The sequence below is a fragment of the Pan troglodytes genome, chromosome 10, assembly GCF_028858775.2.
Source record: "Pan troglodytes isolate AG18354 chromosome 10, NHGRI_mPanTro3-v2.0_pri, whole genome shotgun sequence".
In the NCBI taxonomy this organism is placed as follows: domain Eukaryota; kingdom Metazoa; phylum Chordata; class Mammalia; order Primates; family Hominidae; genus Pan; species Pan troglodytes.
The window spans coordinates 118,264,799-118,283,860 of NC_072408.2; the positions used below are offsets into that span (position 1 = coordinate 118,264,799).

General features: G+C 42.0%; 1 protein-coding gene across 50 annotated transcripts in view; it reads right to left on the bottom strand.

Annotated features, from left to right (window-relative positions):
- Positions 1-559: 559 nt before the first annotated feature.
- ATXN2 (ataxin 2) overlaps positions 560-19,062 on the bottom strand; it is a 146,707-nt gene continuing 128,204 nt past the window's right edge. For 10 of the 50 annotated variants that reach the window (XM_054663548.2, XM_024348047.3, XM_016924226.4 and 7 more), the window contains 7 exons: positions 18,837-19,021; positions 18,387-18,519; positions 12,958-13,011; positions 5,565-5,710; positions 4,392-4,619; positions 3,409-3,483; positions 1,811-2,209 (listed from right to left, as the gene is read on the bottom strand). In XM_054663548.2, the coding sequence (XP_054519523.1) occupies positions 1,934-2,209; positions 3,409-3,483; positions 4,392-4,619; positions 5,565-5,710; positions 12,958-13,011; positions 18,387-18,519; positions 18,837-19,021 (1,097 nt within the window). In that variant the 3' untranslated portion in view covers positions 1,811-1,933. Of the gene's footprint in view, positions 1,194-1,810; positions 2,210-3,408; positions 3,484-4,391; positions 4,620-5,564; positions 5,711-12,957; positions 13,012-18,386; positions 18,520-18,836; positions 19,022-19,062 lie in introns of those variants that run through there. The other 40 variants (XM_016924240.3, XM_063784954.1, XM_016924239.3 and 37 more) reach the window with 11 other exon arrangements.

Sequence of the window (19,062 nt, forward strand, 5' to 3'; positions counted from 1 at the left end):
AGACCATGGTCTCTCTACAAAATCCTTGCCCTGCCCAAATACTCGCTCTTCCCTTTGTCCTCCCCATTGCAATCTGGGAATATTAACAAATGCTTATGAGTCCATCCATGTCAATAAGCAGCTTTGTACATCTTTGTATCTTTTCAGCCTTCATGCCCTCTGGATTTCTTTATTGCAATTTTTTTCTGAGTGTCTCCTGCCCCCTACTGGTAAAGTAGAAAAATGCCCGAATTGGGAACTTCCAGCTAATGACACTCATTTTGGTTCAGGAGATATTAAAAAGGAAGCTTACAGAATCGGTGTCAGCCCGAGGATGTGGAATTTCAGTGCTGCCCAACTCTGGCCAACCTTCCTCCTCCTGAAGCAGATCTCTAATCCACCAAAGAGAATAGCTCAGTCTTGTCTTTTTCTAGAGATACCTTGAACCAGAACTAAGGGTGAAGAAGAAAAATCATTTGACAGCTACCTTCCGGGATATTCAAAATGCACCCTTAGCACACCTGCTTTGATATTAAGTATCCTACAAAGAAGTAGCTTATACAGACACACACTAACTTGATCAGTTTTTAAAACTTTTTTTATTTTTTAAATTTTTTTTTAAGTTTTTATTTTATATTATCTACAAAGTAAAAGTTTTTCCCTTAACTTAAAAGTTGAACCACTGTAGACAGTGATCACCTCATCAAACTTGATTTATAAATAATAATCCGTCAGTTTGACGGTAAGAATTTACTGAAACTTTGTCAAGTTTAGTAAAAGGGCGTTCCAAGTCTTGATTTTTTTTTTTTTTTTTTTTTTTTTTTAGCAGTAATAGCAGCAAGAATCACTCTTGTTACTTCTTTTGCTAGCTGATGTGTTCATGACTTTCAAGGGTTATTAAAAAATAAATAACTTCCAGTTTCGGCAAGCAGAGCTGGGGTACCTGCGGGACTCTGAAACAGCATATGGAATTATGGAATAGCCCCCAAGTTCCTAAATGCCTCTACTCGGTCCAAGTATCTTCCACTGCAAGTGAACTGTTAGCATTCCTATTGGATGTTACAAGAAATCAACATATATATTTTAAAAACAAAATAAATGAAATTCTAGTTTTCTGTGCTTCCAGTTGGTAGAAGCAGTAGAAGGGAGGAGGGAATTTGGCCTTTCGGTTCCTCCAGGGCAGCCTTACAACTGCTGTTGGTGGTGGGCTTGTACTGTAAAAAGAAAAGCGAACATTGAAACAGAAAACTGGCAACACCACACATCAGCCTAGTGTCTCTGCAGCACATGATTGTAAACTATCCTCGTGCTAGCTGAACAAAACTCAAAATTGAATTCACTTTTCCCCCTCCCATCTGCACCAAAGTGGGGAGGGTTGGGTGGGTGGGTAGAAACAAACCAGTCAGACGTAAAACCACTTCAGATAAAACTCCCAGAAGACTTGTTCATGGGGTAGAAAAAAAGGCCTTAACAAACCCCCTCCCCAAATATTAGCCAAGCACCAGTATTGCTTTCAGAATAACAGGTCAGACTGTGAAGTATCGCCATGGCAGCCATCAAGTAGTAGAGCACAATCACAGGGCGCTCTCCCCTGTTCAGGGGCTGGGGCTAACGCTACACTCAAAGCCAGTCCATCCACAGCGCTTTCTCAGCAGTATCTTCTCCAGAGCTACAATCAAACTCTGCCATGGTAATAACCCCCCACATGTCAGACTTTTGGGACTCAGGAAGGAAAACACTGCCCTGTCCAGCCTGTCATAACAAGGAAGGCCAACTGAGTCCTAGGCATGCATCAGCTACACAGAATGCTGCTGTTGCTGCTGCTGCTGCTTCTCATCAAGCCAAATCCTGTATACCATCAGAACACACACAGACTCGGCTCCCGGAAGCCTCAGGCCCTGATGCTGAACTGATCGTCACAGTCCCTCCTGTGCACACTCCTGGACGGGTCTTGCTAGTTCTCAAATGCGGGGCTTGAAGCACTGGCCCTGCCTGCCATTCCACCTGTGCGAGCAGAATGCTTTGGGGTGCCCCGGCGGCCCCTGCACACACACGCCTCACCTGAAGGGTGCGTCATATAGGGGAAATGCGCTGTTGTCGAGACTGGAATGGGCTGTAGTGCACTTTGAGCGAGGGCGGCCTGGGGACCGCCGGGTGGCTGTGTCGTCATTAGCATCATTGGCGCATGGGCAGTTGGATGAGAAGGAACCATTCCTGACTGTACATGAGCCTGAAACAGAGAGCTCTTTTACGCATACAGGCAACATCTCCGGCTTCAACAACATGTCAACTGTGTTCCTTTCACTGGGCTAGGACTCTCAGGAAAGGGCAACGGTGGGCCTCAGGGCCCAGTTCTGTTCTCTGGGGACAATCTCTAGTAGATTATCTATTGACCTGAAGACGCGCTTCACCTTTGGGCAGATCCTGCAAGGGTCAGGGAGCAGGCACCAAGTGAGCCTGGGTAGAAGTCAGGGCTGTGCTGTCCTAACCCTTGACATTTCTGATCATTGTATTCTATGTATGGGGTAAGATCTTCACAAAGATTAGACACTGGATCCAAGGGCAGCTTTCTCAACTTAATATCATACAAGATTCAATGATGCTTCAGAATCAGGCTGCCATGTGGGGCCTGAGGTAGTTTTGCAGATAACATCCCTTTCAAATAGGAAAACAGATTACATTAATAAGCAGAGACTGTCACAGTCAAGTATGTGAATTACTTGGACCTCTGTTCATTTACCTCTCTCCCTCTGCTTCTGGTCTGCTCACCAGGCAGTGAAAAGAGACTCTTATGCCCCCGTGACTCTCTCAGAGATATGCTGATGGAGCAGGAGGAGGAGGAGGAGTTGGAGTTTTTAATGGCTCCAGTGAGATGGAAAGGAGTAACCTGAAGTCATCTGGGCCAGCCCAGTGTCTCTGTACCAAGTTCAACCTGGTCTCACTCACTGTCAAGTTGGAAAGGTGATTTTAGTCAGCCCAAACAGCTGGATTCCAGCTCTGCAGGGGGTTGGCAGGGCCAGGAAGAGCCCTTGTTTCCTTTTTCCCACACTGTGCACTGTTCTAGACTACGATAAGCCTTGGATGAAATGCCGTTTTTACTCTCACATATTCAAACGGGCACATGGCAAATTTGAGCTTCCCTGTGTTAACCTTTTTGCCCTTTCAGCACAAAAACAGAGTGAGGTTTTAGGGATCCCTGACTTACATGTAAGTTCACATACCTACTTAGCCACCAGCCTCTGCTAGACACCTACAGGACCCCAGCTCTTATGAAGCTGACTCCACCAAACCACGCTGGCCCACACGGACCAAACCGGCTTCCCTCCCCACTATCAAAAAGCAAATCAACTGCAGTGCGCTACACCACAGAACCTAAACTTTGCAGGGTGAGGACGCCCAAACTTCCCAGAGCTGTGGAACTCTACTTACAAGGTAGCCTTCTGAGAGATAGATCCAACTGAGTCGCATCTCTAGCCCACACCTTGCCAGAGCCTCACTGGCGCACTATTTAACAGGAAATGGAATTCACTGTGGCAGGTCTCACTTAGACCCGCCTCAGAGAGTTCTGTTATGAAAGTAGCAGAGACATCTAATACAGCCAATTCACCCGTAACAGCCCCAGGGAGGGCCTCAAGGCCAGCGTTAGAGCCCAACTTCAGTGCAGCTCCTTCTCCTCATTAAGACAATCCCCTGGGCCCTGGAGTGCAGGGACCTTTGTCAGCAGCTGATGCAGACAGCAACCACTGAGATGGCAAACACACCTTTCACCTGTAGCAGCTTACACTGGAGGTGAGCTCCAAAGTGCTTCCAGGGCTGCTCTTAAAGAAAAATGGGACCACCTGGGTGCTTCCAGCTTCTAGTTACACTGCACCAATGTCCAAGGCCAAGCCCTCTCAAGAGTACAACTTATGGTCAAAGCAGATATATGGATAACCAGGGAAAACAATTGGAGAGATGTGTCTGGAACTCATGTGAGTAACAATCAAGTTGACAGGCCCCGGTAGTCACTTCGGAGAGCTGAGACTCTGTGAAGGCCATCATCCCTGCCTGGCTTCCAAGCTAAGTGTGTAGGGGAATATATATGTACACATATATATAGTAGTGAGGCTATATAGACGTAGCAAAGCAGACACAGAAAGGAAAGAAGGACTGGGTTGCATTCCAGAGTCAAAGATATTTTTAAGGTCTCAGTTGGAAAACTAAAGGACTGACCAATCAGCACCTTCACTGATCCCATGACAAAACCACACAAACATTCCCTTAGGGCCAGATCATGTGTATTTGAGAGGGAAAGCGAGACAGGCAAATGGCATGACACACAGGGTTTCCTAGCTGGGAGAGCCTCTAGCTGCTTACTGATAACCTTCACATTCTACTTGGCCTTCACAGAAAGTTGGCTAAAGCTGGTTTACCTGAGGTACGTGGGCCATGTGGGGTGGGTTGGTATACGCCGGCTGAACGTGAGAAGGATGGATCGTAAAGACGGTCTGTTGTGCTGCTGGGAAACTATTCTGTGGCGACTGCGTGTTGGAGGCAGGTGTCATGGAGGGTGGAGTTGGCGCAAGCCCCGCGTGGTAAATGGCTGACTGCTGCTGTGGACTGGCCAGATGGAGAGCCTGGGCGGCCTGGTGCTGATGGTGCTGCAAAGCGACAGGAAAGAATTGAGAGGAAAACTTCTTTAACGAAAGGCAGCCAAGGGATACCCACAAAGCTAAGCTTTGCACACTTGGGCCTATGATGAGGGTCACTGGAAAGTACAGGGGAATGTACAGGGTGGTAAGAGCAAGGCTGGAGGTGCCTCCCATCTGGACACTCCATTCTCAGTCTGGCAGTTAGAAACTTCTGAGCATACATACTAAAGTCAAAAAAAGACTACTGCCCCAGGGAACTGATAGATATCAAAGACATCTTTAACTGCCTCCATTAGCAAACATAATTCAAGAAGCTCATAGGAAAATAACCTCATCACATAAACCTTAAAAATTAAAATTTAAAAGTCCCAAGCAAATAGGAATTTGCCTTATGAACTTTATGTTAAATTTGATTTTTCATTACTGCAAGTTTCCAGAGCTTATCCAATCACCTTATTATCAACATGTATCTTAAATGTGATTTTTTTTTTAAATTTTTTATTTTTTTGAGACAGAGTCTCGCTGTTGTCCAAGCTGGAGTGCAGTGGCGCGATCTCTGCTCACTGCAAGCTCCGCCTCCCAGGTTCATGACATTCTCCTTCCTCAGCCTCCCGAGAAGCTGGGACTACAGGCGCCCACCACCACGCCCGGCTAATTTTTTTGTATTTTTATTAGAGACGGAGTTTCACAGTGTTCGCCAGGATGGTCTCAATCTCCTGACCTCGTGATCCACCCGCCTCGGCCTCCCAAAGTGGTGGGATTACAGGCGTGAGCCACTGCGCCCAGCCTTTAAATGTGATTCTTAAAACCACCACCCCAGGGGCACAGCTGTATCCATCTTCACGAGGGTGGACATGCCATGTGTTCTCACGATGCGATACCTGGCACCTGAAGAAAGCACTCAGATACTAGGATAAAGAAGCCACTCCATGCAGACCTCTGAGTTGCCCTTACCTGAACAGGACTGGGTGCAGGATGACTTCCACCATGTTGGCTTTGCTGCTGTCCAGTGGGGGTAGCTGAAGGCTGAGGGTGTGGAGTATGTGGGTGCAGGGTAGCGTTAGGGTGCGCATACTGCTGAGCAAGGGAGCCCGTGGAAACTAAAGTGAAAGAAAAAGGAGCATGTACACAACCGATGTGTGACAACCTCCATCGCTCCTCTACACTTCATCAACTGAACTTTCTTGATGGTTACAATGTATAACTCACGCCACTACCAATTTCTATAGATGACTCCATTTAAACCATCCATTGTCTTGAAAAAATAAGTGTAGCTATTGCTTAACAGACTAGCATTTGGTTCATATAATACAGCTCTACATATGATATTAAAATCAAATTAGTTTGCATTTACTCTTAACGGTCACTAGGTTTTCCCAAAAAGGCGACTTGAAGGCATAGGCAGAAACTACTCAAACAAGTGCATTTTAGGTGCACACTCTTTAGCTCAAGGCCATCATCTGGCTAACCTCACCATGCTACTGCCCTGGAGCAATGTCCTGAGGGCACAGACTATATTGGGTGTGGTGGGGGATGGGGGTGCGGGCACTGTGTATGGTATGTGGCAAGGCCAGGGATCTATCATCAGGGCCGAAGGACCACAATCTCTCTCAGCTAATCACAGGAGCCCTTCTGCCACTCAGTTTACTTTCCCAAGCCCTAATGGAGGATCTCCCATCTTTGCTTTATGAAATAAATATAGACAAGTAAACTCCCTTCTGAGTGCCCCAGCCCTTTGGAAAGAAATTTACTAGACTAACTTCAAAGGACAACATGATGGGCCAGTTTAAATCAAAATAAAGATAAGAACTGAAAGCCAGTTCTTTGTGAATCTCAGCGTGGGCCAAACCTTGGTACAAAAACCATTTCTTCATGTCTTTCAGTTTTTTGTGTTTTTTTGAGATATAAGTCTCACTCACTCTGTTGCCCAGGCTCACTGCAACCTCTGCCTCCCAGGTTCAAGCAATTCTCCTGCCTCAGCCTCCCGAGTAGCTGAGATTACAGGCATGTGCCACCACGCCCAGCTAATTTTTGTATTTTTAGTAGAGATGGGGTTTCGCCATGCTGGCCAGGCTGATCTCAAACTCCTGACCTCAAATGATCCGCCCACTTCAGCCTCCCAAAGTGCTGGGATTACAGACGTGAGCCACCGTGCCTGGCCTGTTCATGTGCTTCAAAAACAGTAAGTTGAGAATCAGAAGCAGAGTAGGATGTGTTCACTGCTTCCAGTGACTATGGACAGCACACTGATGATAAAAAACTAACCTCCACGAGGCAATGAGCTGAGAATAGAGCGTTCTCAAGACAACTCTAGCAAGGTATAGTTCCCAGCCCTCTCTTGAGAAACGAATCCTAAAATCCCTCAAGATAATAAGCCCATACACAGAAATGATTCCAAAATAGTTCCCCACATTCTTCATATAACGTGTTAGCAAACACAGACATATGCAGGACTGATTGGTGAGAGAAGCAAGCACAGCTTTGGGAACAGGCACCCTAGTTCCAGCAGTCTGGTAGGCAAGGCTGCCGAGTCACCAGCATAGACGGCTCTGGGTATATTCCACGTAAATGGTGTGTAGAGGGTTAGGCTAGGCACATGGAGCAGTTCTATAATCCTAGGTGTTGTAGGGCTAAGGGCCACCAACTCTCCAGCCCAAACAGTTACGTCTCCAGCTGCAAAGCTATCTCTTAGCAGGGGAAAGGGCAAGGCAAAGAGCCAGTTCTAGGATCACCTGTGCATCCACTGCCAATGCCACAGCTGGCATTAATATTCCTTCATATCCAGTTTAGACTGGATACAACAGCTTTGTTTATACACTGGGAAAATTTTCCAGACTCTAGGAATTAACATATGCCAGAACATTTTAACAAGAAAACTGTGGCAACATAGTCTCTGAATGTTTTTAAGAGTAGTGAATGTCTTCTGGGAGCTAGAACAAATGATGTACAAACGATGAAGCCTTCCTGAGCTTCACAGTCCCATGAGTCTGTAAGACAGTCCTTTTTTTCTAACTTGGTGGCTTATTAACAGGCCCTCCATCATCATCATACTCATTAAGTTTACTTCCAGCTCCCCCAAGTTGTATAGGCACTGACTTGGTCTAAAAGATTTGATGTAAATTTCGAACCTGAGTTTGTTGTACTTGTAAAAATCTTACGTTCATTTTAAAAATGTATTTATTTGTTTAATTTTTGACAGAGTCTCGCTCTGTTGCCCAGGCTGGAGTGCAGGGGCACCATCTCGGCTCACTGCAACCTCCGCCTCTCGGGTTCAAGCGATTCTCCTGCCTCAGCCTGCTGAGTAGCTGGAACTATAGGCAAGCATCACCATGCCTGGCTGATTTTTGTATTTTTAGTAGAGACGGGTTTCACCATGTTGGCCAGGCTGGTCTCGAACTACTGGCCTCAAGTGATCCATCCGCCTCGGCCTCCCAAAGTGCTGGGATTACAGGCATGAGCCACTGCGCCCGGCCATGTTTGTTTATTTTTGAGACCCAGTCTTGCTGTCACCCAGGCTGGAGTGCAGTGGAGCGATCTCGGCTCACTGCAGCCTCCGCCTCCTGGGTTAAAGTGATACTCCTGCTTCAGCCTCCGAGTAGCTGGGATTACCTGGCTAATTTTTGTATTTTTAGTAGAGACGGGGTTTCACCATGTTGGCCAGGCTGGTCTCAAACTCTTGGCCTCAAGTGATCCGTCCATCTCGGCCTCCCAAAGTGTTGGGATTACAGGTGTGAGCAACTGCACCCGGCCTAAAAATTTATTTTTGAATAATAAAAAAGCCACATGTAGCTAAGTAGCTACTACGGTGGACAGTGCAGTTTTGTTGTTGTTTTGAGACGGAGTCTCGCTCTGTTGCCCAGGGTGGAGTGCAAGTGGCGTGATATCAGCTCACTGCAACCTCTGCCTCCCGGGTTCAAGCGATTCTCCTGTGTCAGCCTCCTGAGTAGCTGGGACTACAGGCGCGCCTGGCTAACTTTTTTGTATTTTTAGTAGAGACAGGGTTTCACCATGTTGGTCTGGCTGGTCTTGAACTCCTGACCTCAGGTGATCCACTTCTCTTGGCCTCCCAAAGTGCTGGGACTACAGGCGTGAGCCACCGCGCCCAGCCACAAAACGTTCTACTGGATAGTGATGTCTACAGTTGTCCATGGTCCCCTACTGTTAAACCATTAGCACTAACCCCTACCGCCACCCCAGCCTCTTAAAAATGTCATTTGTAACAATCTAAATCTGTCTAAGGAAAAGCAATTCCCAAATCCCAAATTCTGTTCATGGAGGTTCATAAAGATACAGTACGGAATCTCAGAGGTTTTTGTTTTTTTTTTGTAACTTTATTTATTCAAGAAATTTTGGACTAAAAAGTTTGAAATTTCACTTTTAAATACCTTCTAAGCAAAGTATTAAGAATATTAAAAAGTAACAATAAATATAGAAAATAATTATGCCCATGAAATCTCATAATTTAAGTTATTCATCAACTGGAAAAATGTAAAAATCTTAAAATCATTTGAAGAGAAAAGTAAAGATGAAATATTTTTACTATGCATTTTTAAAAGGCATCTCTGCAATTTAAGTTTACCAGTATTTAAAGACTATAATACGGTTTTCTAATCTATAGCTAATTTGCATGCATAGCACAAATACCCAAGCTGAGTGAATGTACATAGGCTTTGTTTAAAAAAACAAAAACAAAATCCTTTCCCTACCTAAATACCAGTAAACTGCAAGGCATTGATTAAAAACAAGACGAACAAAAACCACAAAGGATGTGTAAAATATGTATCATACGTTGTAAACAAAATTTAAAAAGAGTTAATTAGAAATATTTCCCTTTGTTTTTTTGTTCTAGCTCAAAAGATCTGAAAGGAAGTACCTTAATCAGGAATTCTTTTCCTCCTTGAATTTGAAATTGGGAGAAATGGAGCCGGGCACGGTGGCTCACGCTTGTAATCCCAGCATTTTGGGAGGCCGAGGCGGGCGGATCACCTGAGGTTAGGAGTTCGAGACCAGCTTGGCCAACACGGCGAAACCCTGTCTCTACTAAAAATACAAAAATTAGCTGGGCGTGGTGGCAGGCGCCTGTAATCACAGCTACTAGGGAGAGTGGGGAAGGAGAATAGCTTGAACCCGGGAGGTGGAGGCCGACATCACACCATTGCACTCCAGCTTGGGCAACAAGAGCGAAACTCCGTCTCAAAAAATAAAATAAAATAAACAAACAAATAAATAAATAATAATAATAAATTGGGAGAAATGTGAAACTTATACTTTAAATCAATACTAATAACAAAAATACAGTTCGGTTCCTTGATAGGCCAGTTAAGTAAGAGTGACACAAAGCAGGGTAGGAAGAAAATTTAAAAGCCAAGGAAAAAAATAGCTTGGAAGACAAGAGAGACAAAAAAGGCACCAGAGGCCGAGGCAGGTGATCATGAGGTCAGGAGTTCAAGACCAGCCTGGCCAAGATGGTGAAACCCTGTCTCTACTAAAAATACAAAAAAAATTAGCTGGGTGTGGCAGCAGGCGCCTGTAATCCCAGCTACTCTGGAAGCTGAGGCAGAGAATTGCTTGAACCTAGGAGGTGGAGGTTGCAGTGAGCCGAGATCGCACCACTGCACTCCAGCCTGGACGACAGAGTGAGACTCCATCTCAAAAGAAAAAAAAAAAAAAAAGGAACCAAGATAAGGTAAAGAAGGAAAAAACACAGGAGAATCAGGGAAAAGGAGAGTGGAGTGGGAAGGGCAGTGGGTTCTGACCCACGCATATTATTTCACTGCTTTTGTTATATATGCTCATTCTGGCTAAAGATCCCAGAGAGGTTAAAAATAAAGTTAATTTTATTTGTAATACTGATTTATTCATCAGTTAAACTTCTATTTATAAAACTTAGTCTTCAGAAAATCTTTTAGATTAAAGATAATCAAAGACATATGCTTCTTTGGTCCAGACCTAGTCCAGAAGTTTCCCACTCAGTGTTCCTTGACATAAATATTTAAGATTCTAAACATATGATCAGTCAAAAATCCTTAATAACACTAACCACATTCCAGAACTAGTTTCCTCAGCTGTGATCTCACTGAAGCAAATTAAGTACAGAAAGCTGTGTGTTTAATTTGTAACTAGGTTTTGTCATTTTGACTTTGGATGCACAAGTCATAAGAGATCACCAGCATTGCAAAACTTATAAAACAAAACAAAATCTTCCAACTTGTAAATCTGATGTTAAATTCAGAAAAAGAGAAGTGAAGGAAAGTTGAAAACTCTAAAAGGGGAATAAAAGGCAACTTGACCAAACCATCATAAAATGGCTTAGAACAGGGGAAAATGAAGCAGCAGATTAAATTAGCAGCCCAACTGTTAGTTTCTTTTAAAAAGTACTGATACTCCCTTTTAGGGGAAGTTGTGCTAAGGCAATTAAGGCTTAGGTGTAATGATTAAGGACCTTAGCTACTTACCAGGAAAACAACACCAAACTACTAACAGAGACAGTAAGATGGTGAGGATAACTACATTTGAGACCTCAAATTGAGTACATAATAAAATCACCTACTATCTTTTACACACTACAATCACATAGTTTCCCCTTTAATAGTATATACATACAGCAAGACTCCTTTTTAAAGAGCATCTATTAAAGGATTAAATTTAACATTTCCTAGCACCAAATAAATTATATATACACACATACATATATATATACACACACACACACACATACATATGTATGTATGTATGTATCAGCTTATTTTTGGATACCAAGTCATGGCATAATTAACAAAGATTTAAGGTCAAATGCATTTTAAATGCTAATATGGCATTTAGTAGAGTCAGACATTGACTCACCCCAAAATAACTCAAAATGTGCCTAACATAAAATTTGAATCCTTAATATCCTCTAGAACACAACATTTCATACAAGGTGACAATATTAATGGCACAAATTTCTAAAGGATTTCTACAAATATTAGTACTCCTTCCTATTTAAATACCAAAGTCCAAGACTAGCCTTATTTTTATTTTTTATTTTGAGACAGAGTCTCTCTCTGTTGCCCAGGCCTGAGTGCAGTGGTACAATCTCGGCTCACTGCAACCTCCACCTCCAGGGTTCATGGAAATCTTGTGCCTCCGCCTCCCAAGTAGCTGGGACTACAGGTGCGTGCCACCATGCTTTGGTAGAGATAGGGTTTCACCATGTTGGCCAGGCTGTTCTCGAACTCCTGGCCTCAAGCAATCCACCCACCTCGGCCTCCCAAAGTACTGGGATTACAGGCGTGAGCCACCACGTCCGGCCCTTATTTTTACAAATTGCCCTACAAATAGGAAAAATGTACCTTAAAAGTTCATTTCCAGAAGAAAGCTCTGCCCAGACTTTCTCCATGAAGGAGCAACCATTTCTGTACTTTTTGCCAGGTGGGGAGAGGGGACCTGTGCTGTCCAAGATAATGACCTGAGAGGTCATGATCTCTTGCTTAAGCTCAAGATATCCTGAGGGGTCTGCTTCCTGAATATTTTATTTTTTGAGACAGAATTTCGCTCTGCCACCCAGGCTGGAGTGGAGTGGCACGACTTCGGCTCACTGCAACCTCTGCCTCCCAAGTTCAAGCAATTCTCCTGTCTCAGCCTCCCTAGTAGCTGAGATTACAGGCGCATGCCAGCATGCATGGCTGATTTTTGTATTTTTTAGTAGAGATGGAGTTTTACCATGTTGGCTAGGCTGGTCTTGAACTGCTGACCTCAGATGATCCACCCGCCTCAGCCTCCCAAAGCACTGGGATTACAGGTGTGAGCCACCGTGCCCGGCCCTTCCTGAATATTTTAAACCTTTAGCCATGCACAGGACTGAAAGTTTTTCCCTTAGTATTTCATCAATCCTATTCAATTAAAAATCCTGGTAGGCATAAATTTCTTCTTATCAGAATATAAATAAACATTTTAAGTTTATACCAAGCTTGTGGCTTGGGGGGTGTGTGTGTGTGTGTGTATATAAATAAACATTTAAAATTTATACTAAGCTTGTGGCTTGGGTGTGTGTGTTTGTGTGTGTGTGTGTGTGTATAAAGCTGTTTAGGAAAAGTTTCTCTAACAAGGAAAATATTAGGCATTTCCCAGTCACATTTGCTTGGTATGCAAAAATTGATTTCTGAAACAACTCCATTTTTCATTAACTCCAGCCTTCTTAAATTGGGTATTTCCATTTTAAAAACTGAATTATTTATATATATAAGTACTTTCAATAATTTGACTGGCACAAGGAAAATATTGTTCAACAAGTCTACTCCCTTAACATGTATCCTTTAAAAAGTGTTTTACTGTACAATTAAAAATTAGTATAAAAAACCCAACTCACTGGCAAAGTAGAAAGAAGGGCTTGTCTCCTTGTTGTATGGTAATTTGGGACATGCTGAATTTGGGAAATAGAAAGGTAAATTAGCCTTTTGAGGTGTGCATTTTCCGAATTTTCTGGAAAGGTTGACATATTAGTAATTTCTTTTTGTATTCATGCATAATTCATTTTTATAAGAGATGACAAGCACTTTAAACACTGCTACAGAATTTTAAAAGAAAGGACTAAACCGGAAGACACTGTTCTTCTGTACTTAGGTGTCAAGTTGTCATGCTGACTTGCTTAAAAGTAAAAGGAATAAAATCATTATCTAATAAAAACACCAACATGGCATTCTACTGAACAACCTTGATATAAATCATGTACCAAAATAAAACAATATTTTACAAGTTTAATTCAATAGACACACAATTTTGCAAAACATTACTAATGGAAATGTCATTATCCTGAAAGATTATCTAGTAATGGATCCAAAAATTTAGGATCATAGCAAGAATATAAACATGAATATTATTTCTTATTAAAACATGTCTACATAAAGGGGTAGGGTATTTGAGTGTATTTAAATACACCTGGAAGGATACACATCAAAATGTTAAAAGGCAGTTGTCGGGTGGAGGGATTATGGATGCTTTTCATTTTTTTTTTTTTTTAACTTACTATATTTTCTTACTTATCTGCATTAAACTACCAAAAACAAACCAAAAAAGGATTCTGGATATAATTCTTCCTAATGGCTCTAGTTAGTCGGAAAAGTTGTATTATTACTGTTTCTGAAAGGTAAAAGCATCACCATAAAACAAAATTAGATGGATTAGAAGAGTAGATGTGAGGCTGGGCGTGGTGGCTCACATCTGTAATCCCAGCACTTTGGGAGGCCTACGCAGACAAATCACAAGGTAAGAAGTTCGAGATCAGCCTGGCCAAGACGGTGAAACCCCGTCTCTACTAAAAATACAAAAATTGGCCGGTCGTGGTGGCGCACACCTGTAGTCCCACCTACTCGGGAGGCTGAGGCAGAAAAACCGCTTGAACCTGGGAGGCAGATGTTGCAGTGAGCTGAGATCGCACCGCTGCACTTCAGAATGGGTGACAGAGTGAGACTACCTCAAAAAAAAAAAAAAAAAAAAAAAAAAAGAGTAGATGTGAGAGGAAAAAAAATTAAAGTAACTTCTTAGAAGGGATGGGGTAGAGGCAATGATGGAAGTTAGATTAAGAGACATCAAAGAGGCCGGGGGCAGTGGCTCACGCCTGTAATCCCAGCACTTTGGGAGGCTGAGGTGGGTGGATCACCTGAGGTCAGGAATTCAAGACCAGCCTGACCAACATGGTGAAACCCTGTCTCTACTAAAAACACAAAAATTAGCCAGGTGTGGTGGTGGGCACCTGTAGTCCCAGCTACTCAGGAGGCTGAGGCAGGAGAACTGCTTGAACCCAGGAGGCGGAGTTTGCAGGGAGCTGAGATCGCGCCACTGCACTCCAGCCTGGGCGGCAGAGGGAGACTCCGTCTCAAAAATAAAAAAATAAATAAATAAAAATAAAAAATAAAAGAGGCTGGGCACAGTGGCTCACGCCTGTAATCCCAGCACTTTGGGAGGCTGAGGCAGGCGGATCACGAGGTCAGGAGATCAAGACCATCCTGGCTAACACAGTGAAACCCCATCTCTACTAAACAAAATACAAAAAATTAGCCGGGCATGGTGGCAGGCGCCTATAGTCCTAGCTACTCGGGAGGCTGAGGCAGGAGAATGGCGTGAACCCAGGAGGCGGAGCGTGCAGTGAGCTGAGATCACGCCACTGCACTCCAGCCTGGGCGACAGGGAGAGACTCCATCTCAAAAAAAGAGACATCAAAGAGATAAGGTTTTTGACAAAAGCCCTTTCTAAGATAGCTAGAAAGAGGACAAGGTCAATACTTTTTTAGAATAAAATAATTATCCTATTTTATCATTTAACTGTTCAGTAATGTTAGCATATGTGTATTAAACATACTAAAAATTTAAAAACAATAATCAGGATTTCATTTTGCAGTCATTAGTGGTCCTATGTTTTCAATGCCTTTGGCTATGGCTATAACAATTAATGAATGAGAAAAGGTGACATAAAATTGTCACCAACATCTGGGTGCATGTTCTTCTGTTTGCATTAAATGTTTTAAAAACCTAGATATGATGTAGCTTAAAAAGAAAAGCACAATTCATACTCAAAGTATTTGGTTCCTTTGAGAAAAATTATGACAATATATTTAATATATTTATAAAATATAAATTGTTCAGGGAAGATGAGTATAAAATTAACACTTCTATGTAAGTTTGTTGTAGTTTATAAGAATGTACTTCAAATTTTGTTTATATTTGATATAATAAGGCTTTGAAAGTCTAATAATTCAAATAAATCACTGAAGATTTAATGAAGAACATGCTTAAGCAGATTAAATTATGGCTTATGATGGCATAGAACAAAACAATTCTTTCTTATGTTTTCTTTTTTTTAAATAGAGACAGGGTCTTGCTCTGTCACCCAGGCTGGATTACAGTGGTGCCATGATAGCTCACTGTAGCCTCAAAGTCCTGGACTCAAGTGATCCTCCCATCTCAGCTTCCTGTGTAGGTGGGACTACAGGCATGTGCTACCATGACTGGGCTTTTTTTTTTTTTTTTTTTTTTTTTGGTAGAGATGGGATCTCGCCATCTTGCCTAGACTGGTCTTGAACACCTGGGCTAAGCGATCCTCCACTTCAGCCTCCCCAAGTTCTTGGATTACAGGTGTCAGCCACCATGCCCAGCTCCTAGTGTCCTTTTTAGGGTCTTAAGCACCACAAAGGGAATCTTGATTAACTAGTGACAATCACAACAAGTCCACAGCCTTGCTCCTAGCCTGCCTCCATACAGACAGCAATTAAATACCACCTGTGTAAACTGCAGGAGAGTAGTTCAGATTTGGCTGAGTAACTTTTTCCTGGCATGAAAGAACTGGCTCTAATGACTAGTTCATTCCATATTTCACTGGACATTAGATCTAGTGCTTTGTTTTGTTTGCAACATTTCCTATTTGCCCACACATAAATGGACTTTGGGGTCTAAGGCCCCACTGCTCTTCAAATGGACATGTTCTAGGAAGTAGTTATGAAAATCATCTGTACCTCAAACACAGTGTTTACCCTATAGGCTGTTTCAAAACCAATGAACATTCATCCAAAAGATGAAGCCAGATGTTGGCAGTGAATGAACACAATGAGGAGAAAGATTCGGCTCAACATTACAGTATTATTGCTACAATGTCTCAAAAGCATGCAGACACAAATAACTACTCTCCAAATGCAATGGAAATTTTAGCTTAAAAGTTTCAGATCTGATTCCAAGGGGAGTATGCCAGAAAATGGAAGGAAAGAGATGTTCTTTCCACTTGTTAAATCATGATGTATTCACCAGAAATGTATAAACAATCATAATGAACTTTTAACCTAAGCCTTTAGCAAACAGGAAAATTGTTAAAATATATACAAGTTGCATAAAAGCCAGCGTGATAAATCAATCGTGCCTTTGCACGCATATTCAGTCCCCGTTAAGACAACTAAAGACAAGTCAAATGACGGGGTCATAACCAAAATAATAAACCAAGTTAGTTTGTCAGTATCTTTTACAATTAAATTACGGATGGGCCTCCTGAAAAAAAAGTTTTCCAAAATGTAGCAATCACACAATTTTTTATTTAAAATGCGTAATCCACAATACAAAATTGAAAGTGATAATGTGGAAAATTAAGACTGGACTTAACTGTTTTATAAAACTAAACACCTTTGATCATATACAAATTCCTATCAGCAGTGAGCCTTTGTGGCAGACAAGAACCTCCAGGAAGAAAGCATAAGCTGTGGGTTACAGGTGACAGGAAGGATGATTGCTGCTGCCCAAGTCCTATTCTCATTAACCTATGGAATGTTAAAACTTTTATTCTTCAAAAAGGACGGAGGTGGTATGAAAAGTAGTAATGTCTCAAGAAGAAGGTTTGCCAGAAATCTGTAAATTCTTTTTTTTTTTTTTTTTTTTTTGAGATGGAGTCTCACTCTGTCGCTCAGGCTAGAGTGTAGTGGTGCAATCTCGGCTCACTGCAACCTCTGCCTCCCGGGTTCAAGCAATTCTGTTGCCTCAGCCTCCCAAGTAGCCAGGACTACAGGCACATGCCACCACACCCGGCCAATTTTTTGCATTTTTAGTAGAGATGGGGTTTCACCATGTTGGCCAGGCTGGTCTCGATCTCCTGACCTCATGATCCGCCAGCCTTGGCCTCCCAAAGTGCTGGGATTACAGGCGTGAGCCACTGCGCCCAGCCTGTAAATTCTTAAATAACTCAATTTTGCCTAAACATACTCGTTCAGGACATCTAAACTTAAAAAATAAAAATTTTATATTCTTAGTGTTTCAAAAAGTTCAAAGAGGTTTTAAAAATGAAATGCCCATGTAGTTACATGTAACCATAATCTCATTCTCATAGCAGTACACTTTTCAACTGTATGAATAAACCAAAATTATCCCCTACTCCAAACAACCAAAAACGCAAATAGGAAAACTAAACGACACTACGGTAGTTCTCAGAAATATTCAGAACAAAACATCTTAATGAAATCAGTACTATTTAAAAACATATTCTGAAAAACATTTGAAGCAATCCATTAATTCTGTATCATAAGATATACAAATGGACATTTTATTTTAAATTATCAACAGTGAAAAATCTATTATTTTGGTACTTTAGACAGCTGCTAAGTTGATCTACACAAATTTCTCTGTTTAGTCACAAAACGAAGATGGGTTTTTTTGCTTATTATTCTCACATATAAATACTGCTTAGTTTTACATAAAATACTTCTCATTTTCATTTCAGCATTCTGTTCACATTGGTTATATTTAAAGTGTGACTCATGTCTAAAATATATCTAATATGACATAATATTCAACCACTTAAAATACAGCATGATGTAGTATTATCATTATAACAAACAGCAAAAAAAATATATAATGCCAGTGACCCTCAGATCAAGTAGTGAAGCAAAATGTTTTCATGCTGGAGAACGCCTTTATGCTTTTATTATTATAAAATTCTCTTGCATGTCGTAGGCAGGATATACCAAAGCATAATATTGATGAGGAAGAGGAGAAAGGTACCTTTCTCCACAAAGATGCTCTGCCATTATATACATCATTACATTTTAGTTAAAGCAGGAGAGAGATCTGAAGACCAGGTACAGAAGTAGAAACTATTTGCCAAAAGTTATAAAGCAAGTCAGGCAAAGAAATGGGTTCATCTTTTCCTTCAGATTCTTGACCCTCAATGTCATAAAAGGTCAGGTTATTCTTAGATACAGTATGTTTTCAGAAACTTAAATTAAGAAGAGTCACACACACTGGAAGAGACAAACAAAGTGCTTCCTACCATACATCGCATGCGTCTGCTCATGAGCCCCGTACTGAGTTGCCGAAGAAGATACTAAACCAGGCTGGGCGTGTGTTGGTGGTGCCATCATTCTAGCATTACCCTGTATTACAGGACTATAGACATGAGGATGCTGTGTTCAAACAAAAAATAAAGAAAGCACATTAACACTGCAAATAGAGCCAAGCAGACTTTAGTTAAGATTTTTAACTCCATGGTTTCCAGATTTCCAGAAACACCTGTAAACTCTCAAATCTTTCTTGGCTGTTTCCTCTGAACCTCTTACAATGATCAGTAACCTTCGAATATATATTGAAAAGGGTCCCCAAGTCCTTAACTATCTACCCTACCATCACACAAAAGCAAAAATTATAAAGGAAAATCCCTTTACCATATTAAAAGTTTTTTTATATGGTACAAAAATTAAGAGTTAGGCCTTACCAGCCTTACCTGAGACTGATAATGTGGCACATGCTGAACAAGGGGCTGATTTGGGAACTGCTGAGGACTGTAGGCAACATATTGCGTGGAGTAAGCTGGTGGGGTGGCTGCAATCGGTGGGCCCGCTGCTGACGCTGGGTGCATCATGGCACTCTGATGATGCTGGTCTTGCCGCTGTTGGGGCATATTTGGTACTGCAGAAAAAAAAGCAGACTGCCTATTAAACAGTATCTCC